This window comes from Vicugna pacos, chromosome 1, assembly GCF_048564905.1.
Source record: "Vicugna pacos chromosome 1, VicPac4, whole genome shotgun sequence".
Classification (NCBI taxonomy): Eukaryota; Metazoa; Chordata; class Mammalia; order Artiodactyla; family Camelidae; genus Vicugna; species Vicugna pacos.
This window is the reverse complement of record NC_132987.1, coordinates 52,846,256-52,873,469: the sequence shown is the minus strand read 5'-3', so window position 1 is coordinate 52,873,469 and position 27,214 is coordinate 52,846,256. Positions and strand designations below refer to the sequence as shown.

Sequence of the window (27,214 nt, the reverse complement as noted above, 5' to 3'; positions counted from 1 at the left end):
AATAGAACTGTCACTTTCTCTTTGTAATTATTTTCATCTTCACTTTATAGATTTTGAGGCCATTTTATGAGGTGCATTCAAGTTTATAATGTTTATATGGTCTAAGTGATTAAATATTTTATCATTATGTAGAGATTCTCTTTATTCTAAATAATTGTTATTGTCTTAATGACAATTTAGTCTGATATTGATAGAAGCATTCCAGCTTATGTTTAATTAGTATTTGCCTTACATATCTTTTCCTATAGGGTGGAATGAAAAGATGCTAATTAGTAACATGAAAACATATGAAAGTGTAAAATATACTGGGAAAAGTAAATATACAGTTAAATTTAGAATACTCTAATATATAATAGTCATGGGTAAATCACTGATTAGTATAAAGATTAAAAGGCAAAAGTATTACAAATAACTACAATAATTTGTTAGTGACTACACAATATGAAAAAGATATAAATGTGACATGAAAAACATAAAATGTGGAGGGAGAGAGTATCAAAATGTAGAGCTTTTTTAAACCCTATTTTTAAAAATTGAAGTCTGGTTGGTGTATAATATTATATAAGTTATAGGTATACAACATAGTTATTCACAGTTTTTAAAGTTATACTCCATTTATAGTTATATTCATTGTGGCTATATTTATTGTGTACAATATATTCTTGTAGTTTATTTTATACATAATAGTTTGTACCTCTTAATCCCCTACCTCTATGTTGCCCCTTCCCCCTCCCCTCTTTCCACTGGTAACCACTAGTTTGTTCTCTGTATCTGTAAGCCTGTTTTTTTTTGTTGTTGTTATATTCACTAATTTGTTTTATTTTTTAAATTCCACATATAAGTGATATCACACAGTATTTGTCTTTCCCTGTCTGACTTACTTCACTTAGCATAATACCCTCTTAAGTTCATCCATGTTGCTGCAAATGGCAAAATTTCATTCTTTTTATGGCTAAGTAGTATTCCATTGTGTGTGTGTGTGCGTGTGTGTGTGTGTGTGTGTATGTATAACATCTTATAACTCTAAGATGTTTTATGTAAACCTCACGGTAACCACAAAGCAAAACCTATAACAGATACACAAAAGATAAATAGAAAGGAATAAAAACATACCACTACATAAAATCATCAAATCACAAAAAAAAAGGGCAAGAGATGAAGAGAGGAACTACAAAACAACCAGAAATAATTAACAAAATGGCAATGGTAATTTCATACCTGTCTATAATTACTTTTAAATGTAAGTGGGATAAATCCTAGAGTCAAAAGACATAGATTGGTTGAATGAATGAAAAACAAGACCCAACTATATGCTGCCTATCAGACTTATGTAACCTTTAAGAACACATATAGACTGAAAGTGAAGGATGGAAAAAGGTACTTGATGCAAATGGAAACCAAAAGAAAACAGAGGTAGCTGTATCAAACAAAGTAGTCTTTAAGCCAAACACTGTAACAAGAGACTAAGAAGGTCATTATATAATAGTAATGGAGTTGATTCATCGAAATGATATAACAGTTGTAAATATTTGTGTATCCAACACTGGAGCACCTTAACATATAAAGCAAATATTAACAGACCTGAAAGAGACAGCACTACAACAATAGTGAGGACCTTTAATACCCCACTTTCAACAATGGATAGATCATCCAGACAGAAAATCAAAAAGGAAACAGATTAGTGATTACCTTTGGATAGAATGAATGGGAGAATGATTGGGAGGGGCCCCGAAGTGTGTTTTCCCAGGAGCTGTTCTATTTCTTCACCTGGAGGGTGGTTATACAGGTGTGATCAATTTTAAAAAATTATTGAGTGGTACATATGAGACTTGTCTTCTTTTTTGTATGTATATTATATTGCAATACAAAGGTTAATTTAAAAAATTGAATGAAGGAAGAAATACCTTTTTTTATTGCATAAGGTTTTGGCATGCCAGCTGTATGTTGCACTTAGTATGTTAAAAGATTGAGTTAATGATTCAAGATACTGCTTAAGAATTATTGAATACGGAAATAAGAAAGTACTTTGGGTGACTAAATGTCTCAGACTGGCTTAAATAATACATTAAAGATGGAATCCAAGTGTAAGGCTGAGGAGATTGTAAAGAAAGTAGTTCTTGAACTGAGAATAGGAATCTAAGCAAATCTTTCCTCAGAAAGTAAAAGGAAATAGGCAAGAAATGTGGTGGGTAACTTCTGTCAGAATTAGGAACTAGGCAAACAGAACCACCGCTCCTTTGGTGTCTAGTGAAGATAGTGTCAGAATACTGTGGAGCAGGCAGTAAGAGAGTAAGAGGGACCCTGACATGGAAAATTTGGCTTTGAGTAACTTGGCAGAATTATTGAATTTACCTTAAAGGAAAGAATCTTGAAGAATGATTAACTTCCTAGTAGCGTTTATCTTCTGTCTGCTAAGTTGTGCCTTTATAAATCCTTCTGCTTGCTAAGTAAGAAGCTCCAAACCTTTTTGGTGGTTCCTTGAGACAGATAGCCACACATGTTATAGACCATCCTCATGGTGTAATTATAAAATGCTACTTATTTTGTGTAGATTCCTACAATTCAGCTATGTATGTGGAATAATCAATGTCAGGGGTGTCACCTCTGAATTTATCAAGGATGATGATAGAAATTAATTGTACACTGGAAATTGACACAACATTGTAAACTGACTATAACTCAATAAAAAATGTTTTTAAAAGAAAAATTAATTGTAAAAAATATCAGATATGGGTGGGAGGCTTTCAGAAGAACTAGTAAAAAGATAAAGGAGAGCTAACAGTGCAAGATGTTGGTAAAAGAAAGGTGTAAGAGTAATAACAGAGGAAGGTGAGAGAAAATGGTGTTGAAAGAGCAAACGGCAAGCTTGGTTTTCAGAGGGAAAAGCAGAGAGATAAATATGAAATATGGTTCTGTCTGTAGAATTCTTGATTTCCAGAAGGTGGAAGGAATCAAAGACAGTGAGGAGACAAAAATGTACAGTAAGAATGGTCAGATAAATGGGTTGCCAAAAATAAGTAAGTAGGAGGAAATTTTTCTCAGAATTGTTTAAGACTAAGAAAAGAAACACTGGGCTGTGAGAAGGTTGTGAGGCTACTCCTAGATACGGAGGGAGAGAGTGGGAAGTTAGAAGTGGCGACCTGGGAAGTGAGAAACAGCCAGCATTTGAAGAGAGTATATCCCAGGCCAAAGAGTTCATCAGTTTCCATTGTACACTCTTAAAGAGGTTTGCAATAGAAAGTGGAGGAAAATGAAATAAAGTTATCATAGGGATATAAATACAAAGAATTTTTAATGGGAGAAGGACATGGTAAAATACCCCTAACATTCCTACTGACACGTGTGGGCTGGAACTAGCTTAAAATGCTCTGCTTCATTGTCAGGTCATGTTTTAAACCACAGGGCTCACCTCAAGCCTAACATATGGACAGGATGTTCTTTTGCAAAGGATATTTGTCAGTTATAATGGTCTTGGCACAGAAACCCTAAAGTCACATACATAAGAGGTAGAAAAAAATTGCAAGATGACATCTAGAGAAATACAAATGTGGAGGTGGGAAAGGAAAAAGAAATGATGCAAAGGTGATCTTAAGGAATTTGAAATTCCTGAAAGATGTGGTACACGCTCTTCATTTAAAATTGCAAGATGACATCTAGAGAAATACTAACGTGGAGGTGGGAAAGGAAAAAGAAATGATGCAAAGGTGATCTTAAGGAATTTGAAATTCCTGAAAGATGTGGTACACACTCTTCATTTAAAATTATTGACAAAAGTCAAGGACAAGTTTCTGAGTGAGAAATATGTTCCAAGTAATGGAAAGAAGGAATCATAAGAGAATCCACAAGCAGAAATGCCTTCACCAGCGTGTGAGGAATGTCTCTAAGAACTCAAAGAAAGTTGACATGTAAAAATAGGCTGCTAATTTCCCACACAAGTTAAGGAAAAATAAAATAAAATATACCAGAATGGGATAAACGGATTATAGCTAGAGCTAATAAATACTGATTCTTGGTTGGCTGACACTCATTCATATATTTAATCATTCAACAAGTCTATTTAGGCATGGTACCGTATACAGAGTTGTAAAAATGGATGAGACATTGTACCTAACCTTTACAAAAGCACGTTCTCTTAGGGAAGACAGAAATGTAAATAAATCCCTGAAATCTGTTCATCTAGTTGAAACATAGTTCAGATATTTGTCTTTGGTATTCTTTGACATCCCGTTTCAATTTCTCTGTCTCTCTTTTTTTTCCATTTTTTAAATTTGCATTCTTTTTTATTGAAGTATAGTCATTACAGTGTTGTACAATTTCTGGTGTACAGTATAATGTTTCAGTCATACATTCACATATATATTCATTTTCATATTTTCATTATAGGTTACACAAGATACTGAATATAGTTCTCTGTGCTATGCAATATAAATTTCTTATTTATCTAGTTTATATATAGTAGTTGGTATATGCAAATCTCGAACTCCCAATTTATCCCTTCTCACCTCCTTTACCCCTTTGTAACCATAAGTTTGTTCTCTATGTCTATGAGTCTGTTTCTGTTTTGTAATTAAGTTCATTTGTGTCATTTTTTTAGATTCCGCATATAAGTGATATCATATGGTATTTTCCTTTCTTTTTCTGGCTTAGTTCACTTAGAATGACAATCTCCCGGTCCATCCATATTGCTGTGAATGGCATTATTTTATTCTTTTTCATGGCTGAGTACTCTTCCATTGTATATATGTACCACAGCTTCTTTATCCAGTCATCTGTAGATGGACATTTAGGTTGCTTCCATGTCTTGGCTATTGTAAGTAGTGCTGCTGTGAACTTTGGAGTACAGGTATCTTTTCGAATTAGTTTTCGCCAGATATATGCTCACCAGTGGGATTGCTGGATCATACAGTAAGTCTATTTTTAGTTTTTTAAGGAACTTCCATATTGTCCTCCATTGTGGCTGCATCAGTTTACATTTCCACCAACAGTGCAGAAGGGTTCCCTTTTCTCCACACCTTCTCCAGCATTTATTATTTGTACACTTTTATGATGGCCATTCTGACTGGTGTGAGGTGATGCCTCATCAATCTCTCTCCCTTCTCAGGTCCTTGCTCCCAACTAGCTGTGAGAGTCCTCCCCAGGATGATCTGTGCTGGTGACAGTGGGGAGGACTATTAATATGGAACTTCTTTTTTTTTAAATAGGAGGATTTGATGGCAAAAATAATACATGCTCATTGAAAATATAGAGAAGGATATAAAAGAAAATAGCAATCATTCATAATCCCATTATCCAGGAGAAAATTTGCTCTTGTTTTTTTGGTGTCTAATCATCCATACTTTTTCCTCTGCATTTCTATGTAACACTCTATTTTTTTAAATTGAAGTACAGTCAGTTACAATGTGTCAATTTCTGTGTACAGCACCATGTCCTAGTCATGCATGTACATACATATATTCATTTTCATACTCTTTTTCATGAAAGGTTATTACAGATATTGAACATAGTTCCCTGTGCTACACAGCAGAAACATTTTTTAAAAGTCTATTTTTATGTATAGTGGATAACATTTGTAAACCTCAAACTCCTAAATTTATCCCTTCCCACTCCCTTTCCCCAGTAACCATAAAATTGTTTACTATGTCTGCGAGTCTGTTTCTGTTTTGTAGATGAGTTCATAGTGTCCTTTTTTTCTTTTCCTTTGTTTTTTTAGATTCCACATATGAGTGATATCATACGGTATTTTTCTTTCTTTTTCTGGATTAGTTCACTTAGAATGAGTATCTCTAGGTCCATCCATGTTGCTGCAAATGGAATTATTTTATTCTTTTTTATGGCTGAGTGCTATTTCATTGTATAAATATAGCACAACTTCTTTATCCAGTCATTTGTCAGTGGACATTTAGGTTGCTTCCATGTCTTGGCTATTTTATATAGTGCTACTATGAACATTGGGATGCATGTATCTTTTTGAATTAGAGTTCTCTTTGAATACATACCCAGAAGTGGGATTGCTGGATCATATGGTAAGTCTATTTTTAGTTTTTTGAGGAATCTCCATACTGTTTTCCATAATGGCTGCACTAAACTACATCCCCACCAGCTAGCACTCTACTTTTTCAAATAGAAATTATGTATATATACAGTTTTATAACTTGTTTTCTCCACTTTAAATATCATGGACCTCTTTCCATGGTTTTGACATAGATCTACATTCTCTCTTTAAATGGCTACAAAGCATTCCATTGTGTGGCTATATGTCTATTTAACTGGAATCCTTTAATTGAGGCCCTTAACCCCTCTTCCTGGCCCTCCCCCAAGCAGGAATATTCAGAAGGCCCTCTTTGATTTTGTGAAATCAGAAGAAACTGTCTGAATGAAAAATGACACCAAGTGAAATGGAAATGGTTGATGAAAGGAACATTTTTCAACTGTAAGTATTTTATAGTACTCTCATCTCTTGCAAATGAGACTTGACTTTTTCATTCTTTTAAAACTGTGAAAGTATCTGAGAGTCTTAAAATCAGATCAGATTACACATATTTAGAGTGAAGTATGAAAGCTTCTGCAAGAGGACTCCTCACACAGTGTTTGCGGAGCTATAAGAAATGTACTGAGGAGACTGTGCTTCCTGGAAAGTTGTTTATTGGGTCAGTAAATCAAGGAGAGACTCCACTGGCCCTGGCCTTCATTGGTAAGGGGGTCAGAAGTTAGGTGTGGCAAAGGAACACTGAAAGTGTGTGGGATTGGAGACTGTGGCATATGAGAAGTCAGGGGGTTGTCTAAGGCTGTTCTAAACCTGCTCGGTAGGGCTGTTGGTGGCTTAGGAATATAGAAGGGGACATGGTAGTCACTGGGGATAAGTGGCTAAGATTAGGAAAGGGGCCTGGGTCTGGCTGGCTCTAAGACCACAAGAAACTTCAAGTTGTGGTTTATAGGAGGAGGTGGATGTGGATGTCTGTCTAGGTGTTCCAGAGGATGATGACGGTAGTGATGGAGGTGGCCATGAAGAGCAGGTAGAGGCAGAAAAGCAGGGTGTCCATCACGCGGCTGAACTGCACCCACAGGCTGACCAAGTGCTGCTTCTGAGCCTTGTCTTCCTGCTGGGCCCTCGTTGACCCAGGGCACCCATTTAACTCTGCCTCTTTCGGACCTGGCACCTTCCCCACCAACTCCACGGGCTCCTTCACACCTACAGAGAGACAGACTCAGCTATGGGCTGTCAAGTTCAGCTGGGAAGTTGTGGGGGCCAGGGCAGGAGGCCGGAGCAGGGAAGTGGAGATGCTGGAAGAGAAGGCATGGGCAATGCTGAGTCCCCTCACCAGGCAGGTGGGCGGGGCTGAGGCCCAGGCTGGTGTTTCCCTTCTGGGGCGCAGCAGGGCAGCACTTCCTTGGGCTGGTGCAGCGCAGAAGCAGGGAATGGAGCCAGTGAGGCATGGGTGGGGGCTGGGTGGTGGCCAGGTGCAGCAGGTAGGTGATGAGGATGGTCTCCAGCAGGCTGACCACCATCAGCGACAGACACAGGGCAAAGTAGACACCTGAGGGCAAAGCAAATTTAAATAACCCAGGGCAGATTCCTCTGTACACTTTTTCTGAAGCTTCTTTCCCCAAATGCAAACTTTCTTCAGGACCCTTTCCCTCAGTGGAGAGGCAGTGGTTCTCCTGCTACCCTCCTCCCACCATGTCTCCTTCTGCCTTTGCTTCCCTGGAAAGTGGGAGGGGCCATACTGATGAGTGGGGTGCCACTGGCTGGGAGTAAGTCGTTCATCATGAGCAGGAAGACGTTGTAGCCCAGCAGGAGGGTTATCTTGAATGGGGCACGGTTCTCGCTTTCTGCTGGCAGGAAGAAGCTGAGGGTGTCGATGGCCATCAGAAAACTACTGGGCACCAGAAGGTTGATGACGTAGAGTCTGGGCCTGCGCCTGATGGCCACCTGGTGGGGAGGAGAGGTGTGGAGAATGTGGCAAATAGGCTCAAGAATGTGCCAGAGGGCTCAGCTGTGTATTTGATGATCCAACCCTTGCTGGTGTGCAGTTAGGTTGGCCATGGGAAGATCTCTTTGGGTAACAGATGCATTTAACTGTGCCCTCTACAGACGTGCCCCAGTTTTGTCAAAATTTTCCTTGTGTCCCACCTGCTGGGAACATGATTGTAGACTTTTAGGGGCAAATAAGGCCCTTTGGACCATTAGGCAACTGGCTACTCCATTCTTACGACAGCCCAGCTGTTCCTCCTCTCTGCTGGGCAGAGGCCCTGGGGATCCTTCTTCAGGGCAGTTGGGGTAGAGGGTAGAGTGAAGAGCAGATGCTTAACCCCCTGGAACTATCTTTACATCCCAAAGTGCCTTAGACCAAAAGGAGAATCACAGAGAAACTGGGCTCAGAAGTCAAACAGGGCCCCTGGACTTACATAGAACATGATCTGGTCATATAGACTTCTGCCCACCAACATCTTGGGGGTAGCCTTTTTGATGTCCAGGAGCTCCCACTCCCCCTGGGTCTGAATGATGTTACGAGACACGTCTGTTATCATCCACAGTTCCTGGGCCATGCCCAGGAGCATGCTGTCCACTGCAAGGGAGGCCGGGCAGCTCAGTGCAGAAGTGCCCTCCAGTCTCCTACCCACAAGATTTGATTCCTCTCCCACTGAGCTTCTTCCATCAATTCTCCTCTCTGTTTTTTTAAGGCAGGGCATCCAGGTTTTCTCAGAAGTGAGTCACAGGACCAGCAATTCATATACGTATGGGCTGCAGCCTTGGGGTGGTTTTGTTGTTGGAAACAAGGGGTGTCAAACTTGTTATGGGAAAATTAGATATGACTCAAACATGGGTCAAGAACCTTTGGAGTCATTCCTGTTTTTCTTCTCAGTTCCCCAATTCTATGATGTTGTTTTAGTGGAATGAATCTTAAACAACCCTATATTTTTATAATTACATACATGCCCATTATAATGATTAATTTATCCAAATCTAACACAGGACACCTGGTGACATTCAGTTACATTAATTCCTGGTGTAAGTGCATTAGCTATTAATGTTAAAAGATTTGAGGTAAAAGTTACAGAGCTGCTGCAGCTCAGGGTTAGGTGGGCCTCATTTGGTACAAAGGCCCTCTAAGATCTAAAGCAGTGGGTTTTGTTTATTTTTTAAAACTTTATCAAGGAGAATTAAAGCAGTAGTTCTTAACCCTGTCTGCACATTAACATCACCTGGGGAGACAGTGAAACTTCATAGTACCTGAGCCCCATCTGGAACAATTAAGTTGGAATCTCTGGGATAATGTATACTTGCTGGTATTTTTTAAAAAAGCTTTAGTGGACAGCCAGAGTCGAGAAACACTGATCTAAAACCTTCCTACATCACTGAAATATCTTCCCCTGAACCTTAAATGGCTACCAAAACCATGGTGTCTTGCTCACCTGTGTAGAGGAAGGACCTGAAGGTGAGCGTGCAATTCTGTTGGTCAAAAGGGAAGTAGAAGATGTCCAGGTTACAGATGCTGGTCACCTTCACGGGCCTGTCATACTGTATTTGACCTCCGCTGCTGACGTATGCGATGAGACCTGAAGGTGCCCCATCCACATCCATGCTGCTTATGAGAGGGAGGGAGAGGTGGGTGCAGTGAGTGCCTTGATCAGCTTTTGACTCCCTTCCCAGGTCTTCCCCTGCTGTGCTCACCTTTTGGGCTCTTTCTCTAATGTCACTCTATCTTTTCTCTTCTGCTCATAGTGTTTTGTGGGAGTCAACTAATTGAGACTGCACTCCTGTCCGAATCTGTTGGTGTCCTGGTGCCCTGCACTGACCCTCAGCTGTTCTAGGAGATGGGCTTGGTGCTGGCTTTCCCTGGCCCAGGTACGCACGATTCCGTGATGAAGATGTCTGGGAGCCACAGGTTCTCAGCTAACACGGTGACCTTATGGCTGCCAACACACTCTTCTGGGTTCCAGCTGATGAAAGGATTGTCCCATGTCTGCAGCCAGGGTGGTGGGAAGCAGAGGTGAGTGATGATGGAACTTGTCCAGTGAGCCCCTCCTGCCTTTCACTTTCTTCTTTAAACTTTGATCCCCTTACTCCTTTTGGTGTCCCTCATGACCACAGTCTATCTCCCCTACTTTATTAGTCAGGTGTCATTGGCAAAGTATGTCTTAATTCCTTTTTTTCTAGGCAGACTTTAACTGGAGCCAAAAGCCACTTGGATCAGGAACATACCACTACATTGGCCCACAACCACTTGGCCATTTTCTTGGGTCACCATTTCTGCCTTCCTAAACTGCCCAGGGAGATTTGTGTCTCCAGGGCTAGTACAGTTTTAGATGAAGTTATTTGGTCCCAGAAAGATTTATACATTGGATAGAGGTCTGGAAAACCTTCAAGTCTCACCTCAAATTTAAACTTATAATTGGAAGTGGGAAGGGGAGAGTTGAGACTGCCTTACCATAGTAATCCACAGGAATGATGTCAGAAGCTGGCGGTGTATGTCCTGGTAAAGAAATTCCTGTCCAGAATTATTATTGCAAAGACTTGACCCATGCCCACCACATTTTTTTTTTGGTAGGGGAAGTAATTAGGTTTATTTATTTATTCTTAGAGGAGGTAATGGGGATTGAACCCAGGACCTCATGCATGCTAAGCATGCCCTCTACCACTTGAGCTATACCCTCCTTCCACATATTATTATTATTGAACCATGCATAGTTCCAGATGCTGGACTGTCTTTTCTTTCCTTGTCTCCTCTTGTATCTAGGGACAATTCAGGTTTCAATTGACATATAGACAACTTCTTTCTGGAGCATTCCAGAAATGTCAGGACTCAAGGATAAATCCTTCCTAAAAAAGTCACTGCAGCATTCTTCTGTCTCCTCAACCCATAAGAAAACCCTCTAATTGATACAAACGCTATTCAGAATACCTATTGTTCACCACTGGACCAGCACAATGGGGCAGAGGATCTTTATTCCCCTTTAGAAGGGATAGAAAGTGGGAACCAGGTCTCACCACTTTCAGGATGGCAGACAGGGTGAAGGAGATGTTGACATGAGTCGGGAGGCTGAGGTTGGTGACTGGACGGAAAGCCTTTCTGTCAAACACTGCTTGGAAGGTGGCAGGATCCACCCCATGCTGGTCAAAGCCTGAGCAGTTGATGGTGAAAGTGTCTCCTGTTCCTGTAGAGAGCAGAGACCTCGTGAGAGAGGGCCTGTTGCCAGGGCTGGAGCCTCTCTGCAGAGAGAAAAAACAGAGGACACACTGAGTGAGGGCAGGTGAGCCCTCCTTCCTGGGCCAAGACTCCCCAAGGCCAAAGCCCTTCCTGCCAGGGCCAGAGAGGATGGGCTGGTCTGGGAGGCAAATGGTGGAAGCTGATGTGGTGAGCTGAGTCAGTACCCTTTTCTCATTCACATTGTTCATCCTCATGCAAAACCTGCTGAAATCTGTATGCAAACTTGTCCTTGGTGCGGTGCCAGCCCCTTCAAAGAGGCCTATGGTGTACCCATCAAAGTTTCTTGGGTCCACCCACCTAGTAGCACTGCTTAGCACTGCCCTGGAACTTGTGATCAAGGTCAATGAGAAATCTGCTTTAATGATTTCTCCTCCTCATTTTCTGGGACTTCTGTTTATCCAAGGCAAGAGCTGATTTATCAAGAAGATAGAGATACTGCAACTGCACTTACTAGGTAGACATAGGAAATGTAGTAGCTATTCTCAATGGATGCTATGTGTTTATTTTGCCATTCACAGATGTAGTGACCTCAGGTATCTCAGGGTTTATTTCAGCACTGGGATCATTAGGCGCTATCACTGAGCATGTACCATATGCCAATCACACAGTAAGCCCTGTGTAGCTGTTTTCCCCAGCCACGGTGAGGGAGCCATCTGGGTAGTATGTGGGCGGAATCTCTGCCCTGTTTCCATTTTTGTGTGATGTTTTCCTCTGCCTATTCCTCTGTGTCTCCATGTCTTCTCTTAATATTTAAGGTATGTACCCAGGCTGGGGACAAATATTCCCTCAGGGAGGCAAAGTATCTATCCACTCTCTCCTACCTCAGATTGATTCCCACCTTCCTTAATATTTTACTTCTTCCTTCAGGGTGTATTTCAAGTCATGTATCTGATCAGAAGATGAGTGGCTACTCTTTTCATAACACCATATCAAAGGAAAAAGAGACTGGGAGGGTGGGATGAGGGTATGGTGAAAAGGGCATTGGAGGTCAGTAAAAGGTAGAATTAGGCAGTAAAATGGGACAGCTTGGTAGATCCATATGCAGGCTGGGATGGAGGAGTGCTGTGTGTCCTGAGCAGTGGAATGTCTTTCTACCTGTCACAAAAAGGAAACCAAGCTGCTGACATTATGAAGGAAATCTTTAACATGTTAATTCTGAATGTCCTTCAAGTGCTAGAAGGAAGTTCCTAGACATCCTTCAGAACCACACTCTGGTCTTACTCGTTCTCTCCCCATCTTACCTTGAAGCAGAAGGCTGACAGTGAGGCAGAGGAGAAATCCCCCCCTAGAGGGCCACCCCCCTTCCATCGTCTTCTTCTGGACTCCTCTTGCAACTCACTCCCAAATCCTGGAGCTTAAAGGAGCTCAGACCACACCTTGGTTCCTGGTTTTGAACACTACTCATGACAGGTGACCACACTCTGGTGAGAGGCTGTGGCCAGAGAGATCACAGTAGTGTCCTGCTCTGACCCTGTCCAGGTGTGCTTTCTGGGCTCCTGGAGGGGAGGAAGTCAGGCCAAGACTAAGGGAGAAGCATCCTGTTTGGCAGCTCTGTGCTTAGATCACTAACAAAGTAACTTGCCTTAATGAGAGCATGTGGGCTGGGGAAATAAGAATTATTACTTCTCTAAGGCCAGGGAATCTGCAAATTTGGAAAAGTGACAATATTTAGTGATTTGGTTATGTACAAATTGCAAATATCAAATTATAAATCTTGATTCATAGCTTCATCATCTATTGTTTATATTTTTTCCAGTAGCCCCTAGCTGGATTTCCTCTTTCCAGTCTTTCTGCCTCCCTGATTCATTCTTCCCCAAACTAATGTTCTCCATACATTTTTTTACTCTATGCATTGATTACATGATAATAGAAGCCATTAAATTAATATAGCAGATCTGTTTTTAAAACCTTTGTGTGGTCAATAGTGTCATACATTATCATAAACTAGTAATCTCATCTAACATCAGGATTAGTAGCCTGAGTCAATATTATGTCTTATGTCACATCTCTATAAAAAACACAATTGGACCAAATGAATGAATTGGAGCATTGTTATATTAAGTATCTTAGTTACATTTCCAGAAAGACTTGGAAATTTTTTTTCTTGCATAAAGGGTGAAGAGTCAGACCTAGAATACAAAAGAAACTTTGTTCAGGATGGAAGATCGTGACAGCCCAAAGTAGAAACTGCTAAGGAAGGCAGGGATGACTTAGGGGCGCAGAGAGGGAAATTCCAGGACAGAGGGTTGCAATATCATCTGTCTGAAGTTTGAAATATCTGCAGTCCTTCAGCCTCACCAGCTCTGTAAGTCAGTTCTCTTCTTTGGAAACTTGGCCAAAGGATTGGGCCATCATGTCATGGAGGGCCAAAGTACTGCTGTGTCTGTCTCCTCATGGACACACCCACGGGGCACTGGACTCCTGGACTGGCTAAGAGTGAAGGACTTTCAAGGGATGCTTGAGTTCCAGTGGTAGACCAGGCTCCCAGGCCTTAGATCGAGGAAAGGAGAGTTAACTTTAAGCCTTGCTGAAAGTGGTTGATGTATATCTTGTTTTTATCAAAGTTGGCTGAAAAATGGGACCTAAGTCCTGATTGGACTCAGCAGGACATTTAGCTGCCAGGAGACAGAGGTGGTAGTGCTGAGGACACGGCTGGGTTTCCGAGCCCTTCATGTCTGGGGGGCAGTCTTGGATCTATTGGAGGATACCATCAGCTTGGGTGTGGGCGTTTCTAGACACCTTTGCATTCCCCTGGGGTTTTCTAAACGTTAGTTACAGTGAAGCCATGGGCATTCTAACCTGGAAAAGCATTTTCATCATCCTCTAGCTGCCTCTTGTTTTGGAGGATGGCCCCGTGCACCATGAGCCAGCCTTCCTGGGAGGGTAGAAAGCCGAGGTGAAGAATCTCTGGAAACTGCGGTACCACCAAAGCCCTCAGGCTTCACACTTGGTCACCTCCTTAGTGGTCTCACTCCTAGTCTGCGTTTTCTAAATCATCCTCCACTGTGCAGCTGGTGTCATTTGAAATGCAGATCTGACCATATCCTTCTTACGTATAAAATATTTCAATCACTCCTATTGTCTATAGCAGCTTTGTTAAGATTGCTGGGACTGAGAATTTCCAACAAGTTTCTCAGGTGCTGCTTTAGCTACTCGTCCTGGGATCACACTGAGAGAACTACTGGCCTGTAGGATGTAATCTCTCTCCTTAGCATGATGTAAAGGACTCCCTGGCTGAAGGGCCATCTAGCTCTCCATCATTTTTGTCTTGGATTTTATGTTATAAAAGAGTTGTTCTTATCTTTAATATGTATCAGAATTACCTATCTGCCTTACTCTCATCACTGTGGCCCTAAATCAGAATCTCAACCCCAGATCAGAATTGCAGGCATAGTACTCAGGAATTTGTTTTAAACTGGATCCACAGCTGATTCTCATGCAGGTGGATCTTGGGCTACACAGAAACACTGCCTATTAAATAGCACCCACTCAGTGTGTGATGTTACGCCTCCACATTCTTGCGACCTAAAACACACCTTCCTTCTGCTATTGTTCTCTTGTCCCACTAATAAATTCTTAAGGATTCAGTGCAACTCAAGCATTCAGCGAAGCCTTCCTCCTCAATCTCTCTCTCTCCTCTCTCTCTCACGCACACACACATACGCCTGAATACTGTTGTGACCCTTAAACTGGAAACATCTCTTTACATGTGTGTCTCACCTCCTGCTCAGTAACTTCATGGAGAGCAGGAATCATATCTCTTTTTTTGGCCCCCTCCAGTGTGTGGCATATAGGAATAAGTAGTCAATAAATGCTTTTAAAATTGAAAGGTAGTTGATTTACAATATTAGCTTCAGGTATACAACATAGTAATTCAGTGTTTCGATAGATTATACTCCATTTAAAATATAAAATATTGGCTGTATTCCCTGTGCTGTACAATATATGTCCTCATAGCTTATTTATTTTACACATAGTAGTTTGTACCTCTTAATCCCCTATCCTTGTGTTGCCCCTTCCTCCTTCCCTGTACCCACTGGTAACCATTAGTTTGTTCTCTGTATCTGAGTCTGTTTCTGTTTTGTTATATTCATTCATTTGTTTTATTTTCTAGATTCCACATGTAAGTGATAACATACAGTATTTGTCTTTCTCTGTCTGACTTATTTCACTAAATATCTTACCCTCTAGGTCTATCCATGTTGTTGCAAATGGCAGAATTTCGTTCTTTTTAGTGTCTGAGTATTATTCCACTATATATATTATATATAGTATTATAGTAGTATTCGTATACATACATATATATATCTCACATCTTTATTCATTTGTTGATGGATACTTAAGTTGCTTTTCATATCTTCCTTATTGTAAACAATGCTACTATGAACATTGGGGTGCATATATCATTTCAAATTTGTGTTTTCATTTTCTTCAGATATATACTCTTGCGTTGAATTGCTGGATCATATTGTAGTTCTATTCTTAATATTTTGAGAAATCTCCATACTGTCTTCCATAGTGGCTGCACCAATTTACATTCTTACCAGCGGTGTACTAGGGTTCCCTTTTTTCCACATCCTCACCAATACTTGTTATTTGTAGACTTTTTGATGACAGCCATTCAGACAGGTGTAAGGTGATGTTTCACAGTGGTTTTGATTTGCATTTCTCTGATGATCAGCGATAAGGGTTTAATGTGCAAAATATATAAACAGCTCATACAACTCAATATCAAAAAAACCAAACAACCTGATTAAAAATGAGTAGAAATCCTAAATAGACATTTTTCCAAAGAAGATATACAGATGGCCAATAGGCATGAAAAGATGCTCAGAAAATGTTAATGAAATACCTGGCCTGTCAGTTCATTATGATGGGGTGAGAGACGCAGGCACCTTTGGCAGAGGTAAGAAAGGTGACAGATCCTCATGGGAGTCCTGAGGCCAGATCAGAGAAGTTACCTGTTGTTCCCCTGGTGTGGCTGAGGTGTGGGCCTCCACCTTGGGTACAGTTTGGTAGAGCTGGGGGTTGGCAGAAACAAAACAGTCTGCAGCAAGTGGAATCCAGAGGGCTGGAGCCAGGGCCCAACCTTTTATTTCTGATTGCCGCCTCTAAGTTTGCAAGAAGGCTAGGCTCAGAATGGCCTAACCAGAGCTACCATTTATGAAGTATGTGCCGCATGCTCTATACTCTGTTATGTGCTTTACTTACAGTATTCATATCCTTACAACTGCTTTGAAAGGGCAGCACTATTACTCCCATTTTACAGATTAGAAAACTGAGGTGCAGAGAGGTTAAAAAAATCTTGGTCAGTGTCCACCCCAGGTGGAAATTTGTAGAATCCAGATTCAAACCCAGGCCAGTCTGGTTCCATTGTTCTTTCTTGCTCTTTTCATTACTCCATAGCTGGGAAGTCTTGTGAACTAGATTATTAGGCTCCTAGGTTTCCACAGGTGAAACCCTTGGACCTAGACCATGTTTGGATCTGAAGGCAAACAGGGGAATAGGAGCTGTAGTTTTGCAAGTCAGATGCCAACACTTTTCAACTTTGCTTATTCCAAGGGGGATCTCACTGCATGGCCCTCTGGTGGCCCCATTCATCTGGGACCCTGAGGGATCAGATTTGGGAATATAGCTATAATCTGGCAAGGGCAGAATTAGCTGGTGGAAGAGGGAGGGGAAGTGAGGGCCATTGTTTTGCAGCCCTGATGATTGGCAATCACATACAGAGGCTACTGGCCAGAGCTAAGAATCTAGGAGCCTGGAGGCAGCCAAAACGTCCAGACTGCAGGGTGGGTCACTGGCTGGAGTGCCTGGAGCAGAAGAGAGGGAGGGTCCTGGGACTCCCCAGAGGCCCTGGGAAAAGAGCCTAGGACAACCACTCACCTCTGGCTGCCGCTTTCACAGGCCTGGACTCTCTGGAAGTGTGACACCATACTTACCACTTCACTTTTCTCCACTTCATTTTCTCATCTGAAAAATGGAGGTTGTGCTAGAAAGTCTATAATTCTTTATGTCTAGTGCCTCCCCACTAGAAGTTGATTTTGCACTCTGGGGGTCAGTCTGCATGACAGAAAGATGCTGTCTAGTGTGTCACATTGGACTTTCTAGTTTCTGTAAACCTATAAATGTTTTTTAATGCATATTAAAAATGATTTAATCTGTGTTATTGGCTCCATTTCACAAATGAAGAAATGTAAACTTGTAAGGTTAAGCCACTTACACAAGTTTGCCCAGCTAGCAAGTAATGGAGTCAAATTAGAACCCACTGCTGTCAAATCCCAAAGTCTCTATGTTATACTATTTTTTCCCTGCTATATAGAAGAACCAGTGCTGGTGAATGACCAAATAGAGTTTATTGAAGGGACAATCATAAATTGTAGAGGAGGAAAATGATAGGCTTGAAATGAAGTCTGTGGCTTCACATCCTAGTATGGGTCTGCAGGAAGAGGAGAGAGAGGCACAGATGGTAATGAGATAATACATTTTAATGTTCGGTTGATATGGACCCCCCCCCAAATCATGTAGAAAACATGGAGAAATGCTGCTTATAATGGTTTAGAGAAAAGAAAGTGAACAAAAATGTGTGCAAGAACCACAGGGTAGCACTGCAGATGAATGGACAAAGTGAGGAGCTGTTGGCAGAAACAGACCATCAAATGCAAGATGGCCCAGGCAGGACCAGTTGCCTGTCAGCAGATTTTCCTAACGAGGTCATAAATTACCTTGCAAAGCCAAAGCCTTTCAGGGGTTTGCCACGTAACAAGGGGAAAGTCATTAGCACAAAGTGTGCTTGTCATATGATTCTGTTATAGATGGAACAGAAAGACAACAATCACATTTGTTAATTTTCTGGGAGCTCTCTGATTTCAGAGGTTCTCTATGATTCTCTACTGTGTGTTAAGATCACGGGTTCAGATTTTGCTTTTGGAAAAAATAAAATCACCATAATTATATCATGCCTTCTCTTACTAAAAGGAGATAGAGCATCTTAATCCATAGGTCAAAAAAGATAAAGTGCATGTCTTCTATTCAAATAAAACATAAAACTATGTAATGAAAAAAGTTTGAGGGGACAGATTTAGCTCAGTGGTAGAGCGCATGCTTAGCATGCACGAGATCCTGGGTTCAATCCCTGGTACCTCTATTGAAAAAATATGAAGAAAATAAATGAGAAATATGTACCATGAAGATGGGCAGAAGCAACAAAATGATGCAAATGGATCTTACAACAGTTTTGGAACTTGTCAAAATCTGGGTAAATGAGCTACTCTGCAAAGTCAAGGGTGAGATTCCAGGTGAGGTGACTTCTTCAGGATAGGGCACAGGAGTAGAACATCTGAAGTATCTGGCAACAGATATCAGCAGCAAAAAAGCTAAATCCACAGAGAATACAGAGGATCAGATTTGGGGAAGTACATACCCCAGAAAGCAGTGGAGGAAGTGCAGCGGGTGAACTTGGGTGTTATGATATGATGAAGGTGGGAGGGAAGGGGTGAGGAATAGAAAAGACTGAGGGAGGCAGTAAAGGAAAATGGAAAAGAAAGTTTGTCTTAGGGACCCTGGTCAGGGACTTGCTCTTCCTGTTGTAATTCCTACAATGTTAGTAGATGAAGACTTGAACTGGAATTGGTGTTTCTACATGGCGCTCTTGGAGAACCTGTCTTGTTCTCCTCCTCAGTCCGGAGGGCCGTGCAGCAGAGGCTGAGTCCCATGTCCAGAGCCAGCTGCCTTGGTTCAGACTGCAGCTTAGTCACCTGACTAGCTCTGGAAACTCAGTGGCTGTCACTGCACTTCTCCGTGCTTAATTTATTTCATCTCATTTATTTGAATATATAAATGTGGAAAGTAATACAAAACCACAGTTCTAAAACCTAAAGAGCTTTGAAAGCCAAATGACTTTTCACAAATTATTTGGTGGCACAACCTGACCTGAACGGATGCGAGACTACTCATAATTTCGTTTTTGCTGCCGAGTGTGAATATTCACAGATTTCACTGCAGACGTATGCATTGTGTTAGAGGGTGCTACTGTGTACCCTACTTGGGGTGATAGTCATATACAGTACATGTATGATTGCTACCTTTTTAAAATTGGAAAAGTTCCAAATTCCCAAACACATTTGGCTCCAAGGATTTGTGGATTTGTAGTTCTTACTTCATAGGGTTACTGTAAGGGTTGAATATGCTTATTCATATAAAGCACTTAGAGGAGTGCCTGACACACATTAATAACTTAATAAATGTTTGGTTACTTTCATTACTACTATATTATGTCCTTTCTCAAAGCCCACTTTGTAGAGAGCTGTGAGTTAAGGAACTGCCAAAATAATAACAGATATCCAAAATAATAATATAATAGATAGGCTAATTTACTTAGGTGAAGGTCATGGCTCCTGATTTAAGCCTAGACTGTGTAGACGCTAGACCTCAGACATGTCTGGCGGACTGGTGATGGTGAGGGGAGTGCTTGACAAGAGTTTAGAAACTGAAGAGCCAAAGACTGTGTAGACGCTAGACCTCAGACATGTCTGGCGGACTGGTGATGGTGAGGGGAGTGCTTGACAAGAGTTTAGAAACTGAAGAGCCAAAGACTTTCCCTTCCTGGGGGAAGGGAAGCAGAGGGGAAAAGAAAGGAGAATTAAGGGACACAAGTTTAGCTGGAGGACCAGGAGCCTGGGTGAAAGGAGTCGTGCAGAGTTAGCAGGGTATTTCCGCCTTAGTACTCCCAGATTCCCGTGGACTTCTGCCCGAGTCCAGCAGAAGGAGACTGCAAGGAAAGAGCAAGTAACAGCTGGGCCTGGTGACTCAGCATCCAGCTGAGAACATCTGTGCTGCAGGATACAGATGCAGTGGCCTGGGCTCTGAGGACACAGAAGCTCCTGCAGCAAATAGCTGGGTAGGACTTCAGGCCCCCACCACCAGCCACAGTGCTTCTAGTGGACATTGGCGGCCTTGCCACCCTTTGGGCGTCTACAATGACAAGAGGAAGTAAAGGAATTTGAGGAAGAGCAGCAGAGGGAAGGAACCAGGGAAATATAGTTTAGTAAACAATATTGTGACTCTCTTTTTACTCCTAGCCTGTTACGACCTGGGAAATTTAGGCTTCAGATAGAAAGTAGTAGAATACACTGAAGAAAGGAAAAGAAATGGTTGCTAAAAATAAAAGATTGTGTTCAATTTGTAATTAAGTTGCTCTCAAATCTATGGTTTTCTGAACCTGGGGTGTCCAACAAATCATGCCACAGCTCTTGTGGAAGTGGGACCTCCACTTCCCCCAAGAGACAAAGACTTTCAAAATGATAAGGCAAGTGCAAGGAAGGGGGATTTTCCAGTTTATATGGGGGCATTTGTGTCACTCCCAAGTAAAGCAGATGCAATTTTCAAATGTGCTTCCCTTGGCCTGATGTTCTTTTCTTTGCATGATTAAGGGCAGATCAACTCTAACTGCAACACAGACAGTTAGCAGTAATTTGGGATTATGTTAACACTCTAAGTGTATAATCATGAGTGAGTCATACATCAGGCTGTGACAAGAAGGCTTCACTCTTAAACAAGAGATGCCTGGTTCTGGCACATTATTAATTTCTGAAGCTTAAATCCAGGATAACTGGATTTAGGAGGTTAATCCCTATTTTAATTCCTGGTAATAGATTTTGGCCCCATCTCTCTTCTCTTTGCACTTTCACATGTTGTCTGATAGACTTTTTAAAAACAAGAAAATCCTTCTTACTTTGATAATGAGAAGTTTCTGCAAGAAGACTCTCAACCCCAAGATTTTTAGTGCTATCATATAATGCAGGGAGGAGTGAATGCTTTTTGCAAAGGGGTTTATTGGAGGAGATTCAATCAAGGAAGCATTCCAGGAACCTGAATCCTGAGGAGCCAGGCAGGCAGGACTCACAGGAGGGCTGAGGGAAGCTGATGGCATGCAGGTGCAAGGATCTGATTCAGGCGGGCATAGGAAACCATCCAGATCTGGTTTGAAACTGCACAAAAGGACTGGATTGAAAACAAGGTGATTGCTAAGGTTGTAAGGTGGGATTTGGAGAGGCATGAGAGCCTGGCTCTCTGGAGGTTTGTGGAGGCAAGAGGAGCTTTTGCCTGGATCTCACAAATGGACATCTGCCTAGGTGTTCCAGAGGACGATGACAGTGATGATGGAGGTGGCCATGAAGAGCAGGTAGAGACGGAAGAGCAGGGTGTCCATCACGCGGCTGAACTGCACCCACAGGCTGACCAAGTGCTGCTTCTGAGCCTCGTCTTCTTGCTGGGCCCTTGTTGACCCAGGGCACCCATTTAACTCTGCCTCTTTTGGACCTGGCACCTTCCCCACCAACTCCACGGGCTCCTTCACACCTACGGAGAGACAGACTCAGCTATGGGCTGTCAAGTTCAGCTGGGAAGTTGTGGGGGCCAGGGCAGGAGGCCGGAGCAGGGAAGTGGAGATGCTGGAAGAGGAGGCATGGGCAATGCTGAGTCCCCTCACCAGGCAGGTGGGCGGGGCTGAGGCCCAGGCTGGTGTTTCCCTTCTGGGGCGCAGCAGGGCAGCACTTCCTTGGGCTGGTGCAGCGCAGAAGCAGGGAATGGAGCCAGTGAGGCATGGGTGGGGGCTGGGTGGTGGCCAGGTGCAGCAGGTAGGTGATGAGGATGGTCTCCAGCAGGCTGACCACCATCAGCGACAGACACAGGGCAAAGTAGACACCTGGAGGGAAGGCAGGCCTGTTTGAGAGCCAGAGACACCTCCCAGGACTTTTTGTTTCTTCTTTCCCCAGAGGGCCCTTTTCACTTTGACCTGGTTTCACTTGTCCCTCCCCCATCACACCCCCACCTTGCTTTTATTTTCCTGATGGAGGGAGGTGACATACTGATGAGTGGGGTGCCACTGGCCGGGAGTAAGTCATTCATCATGAGCAGGAAGACGTTGTAGCCCAGCAGAAGTGTCATCTTGAATGGGGCACGGTTCCCACTTTCTGCCGGCAGGAAGAAGCTGAGGGCATCGATGGCCATCAGAAAACTACTGGGCACCAGAAGGTTGATGATGTAGAGTCTGGGCCTGCGCCTGATGGCCACCTGGTGGTGGGGGGACAAGAGAGGAGTAGGCTGGGAGGCTGCCGAGCCAGTTAAGAACAAGAGTTGAGAGCTGTCCCAGACCAAACTTTCTAGTCAGGAAACGTTACCCCAAGTCCCGTTCACTGTCCTGCTTCTCCAGCAAAGTCATCTTAATCAGCACACTGCCCTTCCAGGGTTTGAGTCCACCGTGCAGCTTACCACTGAAGTGTATCTCATTCTTTTTTTTTTTTAACATTTTTTATTGATTTACAATCATTTTACAATGTTGTGTCAAATTCCAGTGTTCAGCACAATTTTTCAGTCATTCATGGACATATACACACTCATTGTCACATTTTTTTCTCTGTGAGTTATCATAACTTTTTGTGTATATTTCCCTGTGCTATACATTGTAATCTTGTTTATCTATTCTACAATTTTGAAATCCCAGTCTATCCCTTCCCACCCTCCACCCCCCTGGCAACCACAAGTCTGTATTCTCTGTCTGTGAGTCTATATCTGTCCTGTATTTATGCTTTGTTTTTGTTTGTTTGTTTGTTTTTGTTTTTTAGATTCCACATATGAGCGATCTCATATGGTATTTTTCTTTCTCTTGTATCTCATTCTTAATTGGCCCAAAGTGGCAACTTTATCTGCTGAAATTTTTATTCCTACCAATATGCTCTTAGCAGGACTGAGGGACCAGATTCTTAGATACCATGTGCATTGTATTTCTGCTTGCTTTCCTCATCAAGGTCTAATCACTAGTGACTTTGTTGGTGGACATTTAATACCAGCGGGAGGGAAAGCAAGATAGAGCAGATGTTTTGGGGTTACCAGGATTTGGAATCATAATATCTCTAAGTCAATGCTTCATAACTTTTCCACCATCTCTTTAAAAAAAAACATAAAACTTACTGCCCTCCAAAAAGTTCTGGCAGCCCTGGATGGTGGGAGGCTCATGCTCATAAAAAGCACTGCCATGGGAGCTTTGTTTCTTCCTCAGGGAGGATTCATTTCATCAATATTTACTGAGCACCAGGTACCATTCTAGGTGCTGGAGTTTATCAGTGAAAAAAGGGAAAACAATCCCTACCCCTGCAGGGCTTACTTTCTAGTGGGAGCGCTTACTTTCTAGTGGAGGACATAGCTAGGTGTCTTAGGAGGAGATCCCACCCAGGGCCCCTGAGCTCACATGGAAGATGATTTTGTCATACTCATTGGTGCCCATAGTCGTCTTCTTCATTCTTTGATGGATACCCTGAAGTACCCACTCCCCCTTGCTCCAAATGATGTTCTGTGATGTTTTCAAAATCTCCTGCACATCCTTATCCATGCCCAGGACCATATTCTCCACTGCAAAGGAGACCCAGACAACTCAGCTTCACCCAAAACTCCCAACCCCTTTGCCCGGACTGTTGGAGTCCTTGCCACTTAGCTTCCACAGCCCTTTCAGTGGGATTCCCTCTCTGTTCCCAGCTTTATGTCTTCTTCTCTCAAGTCCCTTTCTCTACCTCTCAAAAGGCCACTATATTTGAGCTTCACTCACCTGTGTAGATGAAAGAGCTGAAGGTGAACGTGCAGTTCTGTTCATCAAAGGGGAAGTAGAAGATGTCCAGGTTGCAGATGCTGACCACCCGCATTGGCTTGTTGTATTTGATGCGACCATCACTGTTGACATAAGCCATGAGACCTGTAGGTGTCTTATCCACATCCATGCTGTATGTGAGAAGGATGGGGAGGTGGATGCTGTGGGTTCCCCATCAGACCTGACCTTCTTTCTCAGGTCGCCCCATTCCTGTGCTCCAGCCCCACTCGTCTGACCTCCCCCTTCCACCTATCGCCATGTTCTGGGGGTTTCAGATGCTGCTCCTTTCTAGTGGAGTCTTTGTGTGGCCCCTCCTCCTGGTTACATCATGCTCTTCCCTGGACATATGGTTTCCTTGCTCTTTTCAGCCCCGATACTCACAACTCCTCGATGAAGATATCTGGAAGCCACAAGTTCTCAGCTGCCATGCTGAGCTTCCTGATGCCCCCGCATTCCTTTGGGTTCCACCTGATGAATGGGTTGTACCAGATCTGGAGGAATCCATGGTGTGGGACAAAGCAGGCGGGGACTGGTTTTAGTCTTCCTCTGTCTCCTGCACTTTATACTCCTTTTTTCACTCATTTCTTTACTCTCCCATCCCCTCTCTGGTGACAGCTGTCACAAGGTCACTAACAAAGTTTTACTTGCTTCCACTTCTCCTTCAGTGCTCTCAAGGGAGACCTGGAGTTTGGCTTTGGATTCCCTGGGATGGAGCCACTCAAATATTGGCTTCCATGACCTTGGTTTATGCCACCAGCTACCTATGCCCCATCTCTGCTCTCCTAAAATGGCAGAATAATCAGGAAGTTTTGCATTTTCATTATTGGTCTGGCTCTGTTGGAACTTGTTTAATTTGCGGTATTCTCAGATTTATCCATTTGAATCTGCCAAATTGGACCCTGGAGTGGAAAAAGAGAAGTATCATAGCAAAGGGGAGACTGGGACTCTCATACCATATTCAGCCACAGGAATGATGTCATCAGTTGAAGCTGTGCATCCTGGAAAAACAATTTTCATCCAGGATCATTAACTTTATGAAGTCAGTTCCAATGCCACCACCCACCTCTTACTCATTTCCAAGGCTGTTCTGTGTGGCAGTTATGATTTTTAATCATAAGGCACTGAAAAATGTAAGTCATATAATCCAGGGTACATGGGAAGTGTAAATGAAAGCATCAGTATGAGGATCCATCGGGATTATGTTTCTTGTGGAGTATTCGAAAAAAAGGGACAGATTTTACCTGCAGCAATGCCATCGTAGCATTTCCTGTCATGCCTCCCTATCCCACAGACTGAGCTCTTAATTTTACAAAATCCAGTCAGGCGACCCGCTGCTCACCACTAGACTGTTACAGAGTTGAGTCAGGACTTACTACTTCCAGGATGGCATACAGGGTGAAGGAGATGTTGACATGAGTGGGAAGGCTGAAGTTGGTGACTGGAGGGAAGGCTTTTCTGTCAAACACTGCTTTGAAGGTGGCGGGATCCACCCCGTGCTGGTCAAAGCCTGAGCAGTTGATGGTGAAAGTGTCTCCTGTTCCTGTAGAGAGCAGAGACTGTGAGAAGGGTGCTGGGGCTGGGGCCTGGGGAGTGTTTCTGCACAGAGAGACAACAGGGGGCATGGGAGAAGCGTGTGGATTCCTTCTTCCTGGGCCAGGGAGCATGGGCTGGGCTGGCAGGCAAATGGTGGAAGTTGATGAGGTGAGCTGAGCCAGGGCTCCATCCTCAATTCTGTTGTTTCTCTCTCCATGCAAAACTTGTCCAAATGGGTATGCAAAATCAGCCCTGACCACCATTTTTTAGTGTCCTGCTACGTTCTCAACAATCTCATCACAAACATCTCCCCCTTCATTTCGTGTCCTTCCATTGCTTGTCTCTGTCCTTGAGCCACTGGGTTGAAAGTCAGTGACAAATTTTGTAATCACAGTTCTCCTCCTCACTATATGAAAAGGGCATAGATGGTCATGAATTAATGATGAGAGAAATAATCAGGTAGGTAGTGAGAAATATGTGAGACCTTAAGGAACTCAATTTTTCAATTGAATGAGTATATACCATGTCTCTGCTATGTGCTATGATTGTTCTTTTCTAAAACTCAGGAGTCATCACCACTGAGACCATCTTAAAAAGAGTTCCTCGATGCCCATCTCATTCCTAACCCTTTTCTTATCATACTTTGTGGAGCAGAAACTGAAAATGTATGTGATAATGTCTTCTGGTAGAGTCTGTTTTAATCTGCCTCTGATATTGTCATATCCCTCATTGCTTATTCTCAGTAATGAACAGAAAAATACTCTCAACTTGGAAACTGGACTGAAAAAGTTTCCCTCTTTCATGACAGATCTTCTCATCCGCCTCCTTCCCCTTAGCATCTTTTCTTGTTGCATTTTCTTTGCTTAAGAGAACTAAGAAAGAATTTTCTTCTTCTCAACATCAATTGATGCTCAGAAGCCATGGGGATAGATTTTATGCTTGGAAACAGAAAAACACAGGGAAAAAGAAGCGTGGTGGAAGAGGGTGGAGAAGTAGCTTGAGAGAAGAGTCAACCAACTGTTAGGATCCTAGAAAGAGCTACAAAACTGTCAGTTATGAGTTGAATGAACACCCAGTCACTGATAAAAATTAGCCTGGCTTCTCTGTTTCCCAGAGGTTATATGTTTGCTTTGCTCTTGCTCTTGTCCCATCTTACCTTGAAGCAGCAGGTAGAAAATGAGGCAGAGAAGGAATCCTTCCCCACGGAGCCAGCCTCTTTCCATCTTCCTCTCCTTGGCTCTTCTCTGGGAACTAGTGATGATGTTGACCTTAAAAGACCACAGGCCACACCTCAAGGTCTAGCTTTGAATAATTCAGGTGTCAGGTAGCATGAGCCATGTCTCTAACAAGCATCCCTGATGACAACAGAATATCACGGAGGACTACCCAACCTTAACTAGACCTGCATCTAGTATCCAAAAGTAATCTGACAAATCAGCTTGGAGAGGAGGAAGGAAAAACATTTGGTCGCTGGAGCAGTGCTAATGGGCCCCCTCATACTTTAGAGTCACTCTGGCACATGATGCACCATAGGAAAAGCACACAATGGCTGCTGTTGCCTTTGGGTGGCACATGTACTGCTGCCAGCTTTCAGAAAAACCGGGGATGGCCTTCTTTTTTATAATCAACTTGAGATTGAGGTTTTAAATATGACTTCCTTACTGGTAAGTCTTAACTTTTGATATTTTGAGTGTCAAAAGCAATTTGGACCCAGGTCTACTGGATGGAGGGAGTTGGGTAGAGGGGAGGTGGCAGAGTTTTTAGCAGAAGTTGGCTTGTGAGGTCATGAGTGATCAGCCTTTAAATTCATGTTGTTTTTGGCCCCTTGGTG

General features: G+C 42.7%; 2 protein-coding genes across 2 annotated transcripts; both read right to left on the bottom strand.

Moving 5' to 3' along the window:
• Nucleotides 1-6,959: 6,959 nt before the first annotated feature.
• On the bottom strand, nt 6,960-12,518 carry HTR3C (5-hydroxytryptamine receptor 3C). The gene is made up of 9 exons (XM_006201053.3): nt 12,452-12,518; nt 10,991-11,157; nt 10,431-10,475; nt 9,856-9,965; nt 9,415-9,584; nt 8,407-8,567; nt 7,726-7,930; nt 7,320-7,535; nt 6,960-7,189 (listed from the first exon to the last, which is right to left on the bottom strand). The coding sequence occupies exons 1-9, from the start codon at nt 12,516-12,518 to the stop codon at nt 6,960-6,962; spliced, it is 1,371 nt and encodes a 456-aa protein (XP_006201115.1).
• Nucleotides 12,519-21,339: 8,821 nt separating this feature from the next.
• Nucleotides 21,340-26,606, bottom strand: HTR3D (5-hydroxytryptamine receptor 3D). The gene is given in 11 exon segments (XM_072962663.1): nt 21,340-21,569; nt 21,700-21,915; nt 22,042-22,088; nt 22,090-22,283; nt 23,458-23,540; nt 23,543-23,613; nt 23,792-23,944; nt 23,946-23,981; nt 24,232-24,318; nt 24,796-24,853; nt 26,546-26,606. Coding segments are annotated over 11 exon segments (1,236 nt in total).
• Between the last annotated feature and the right edge of the window lie 608 nt (nt 26,607-27,214).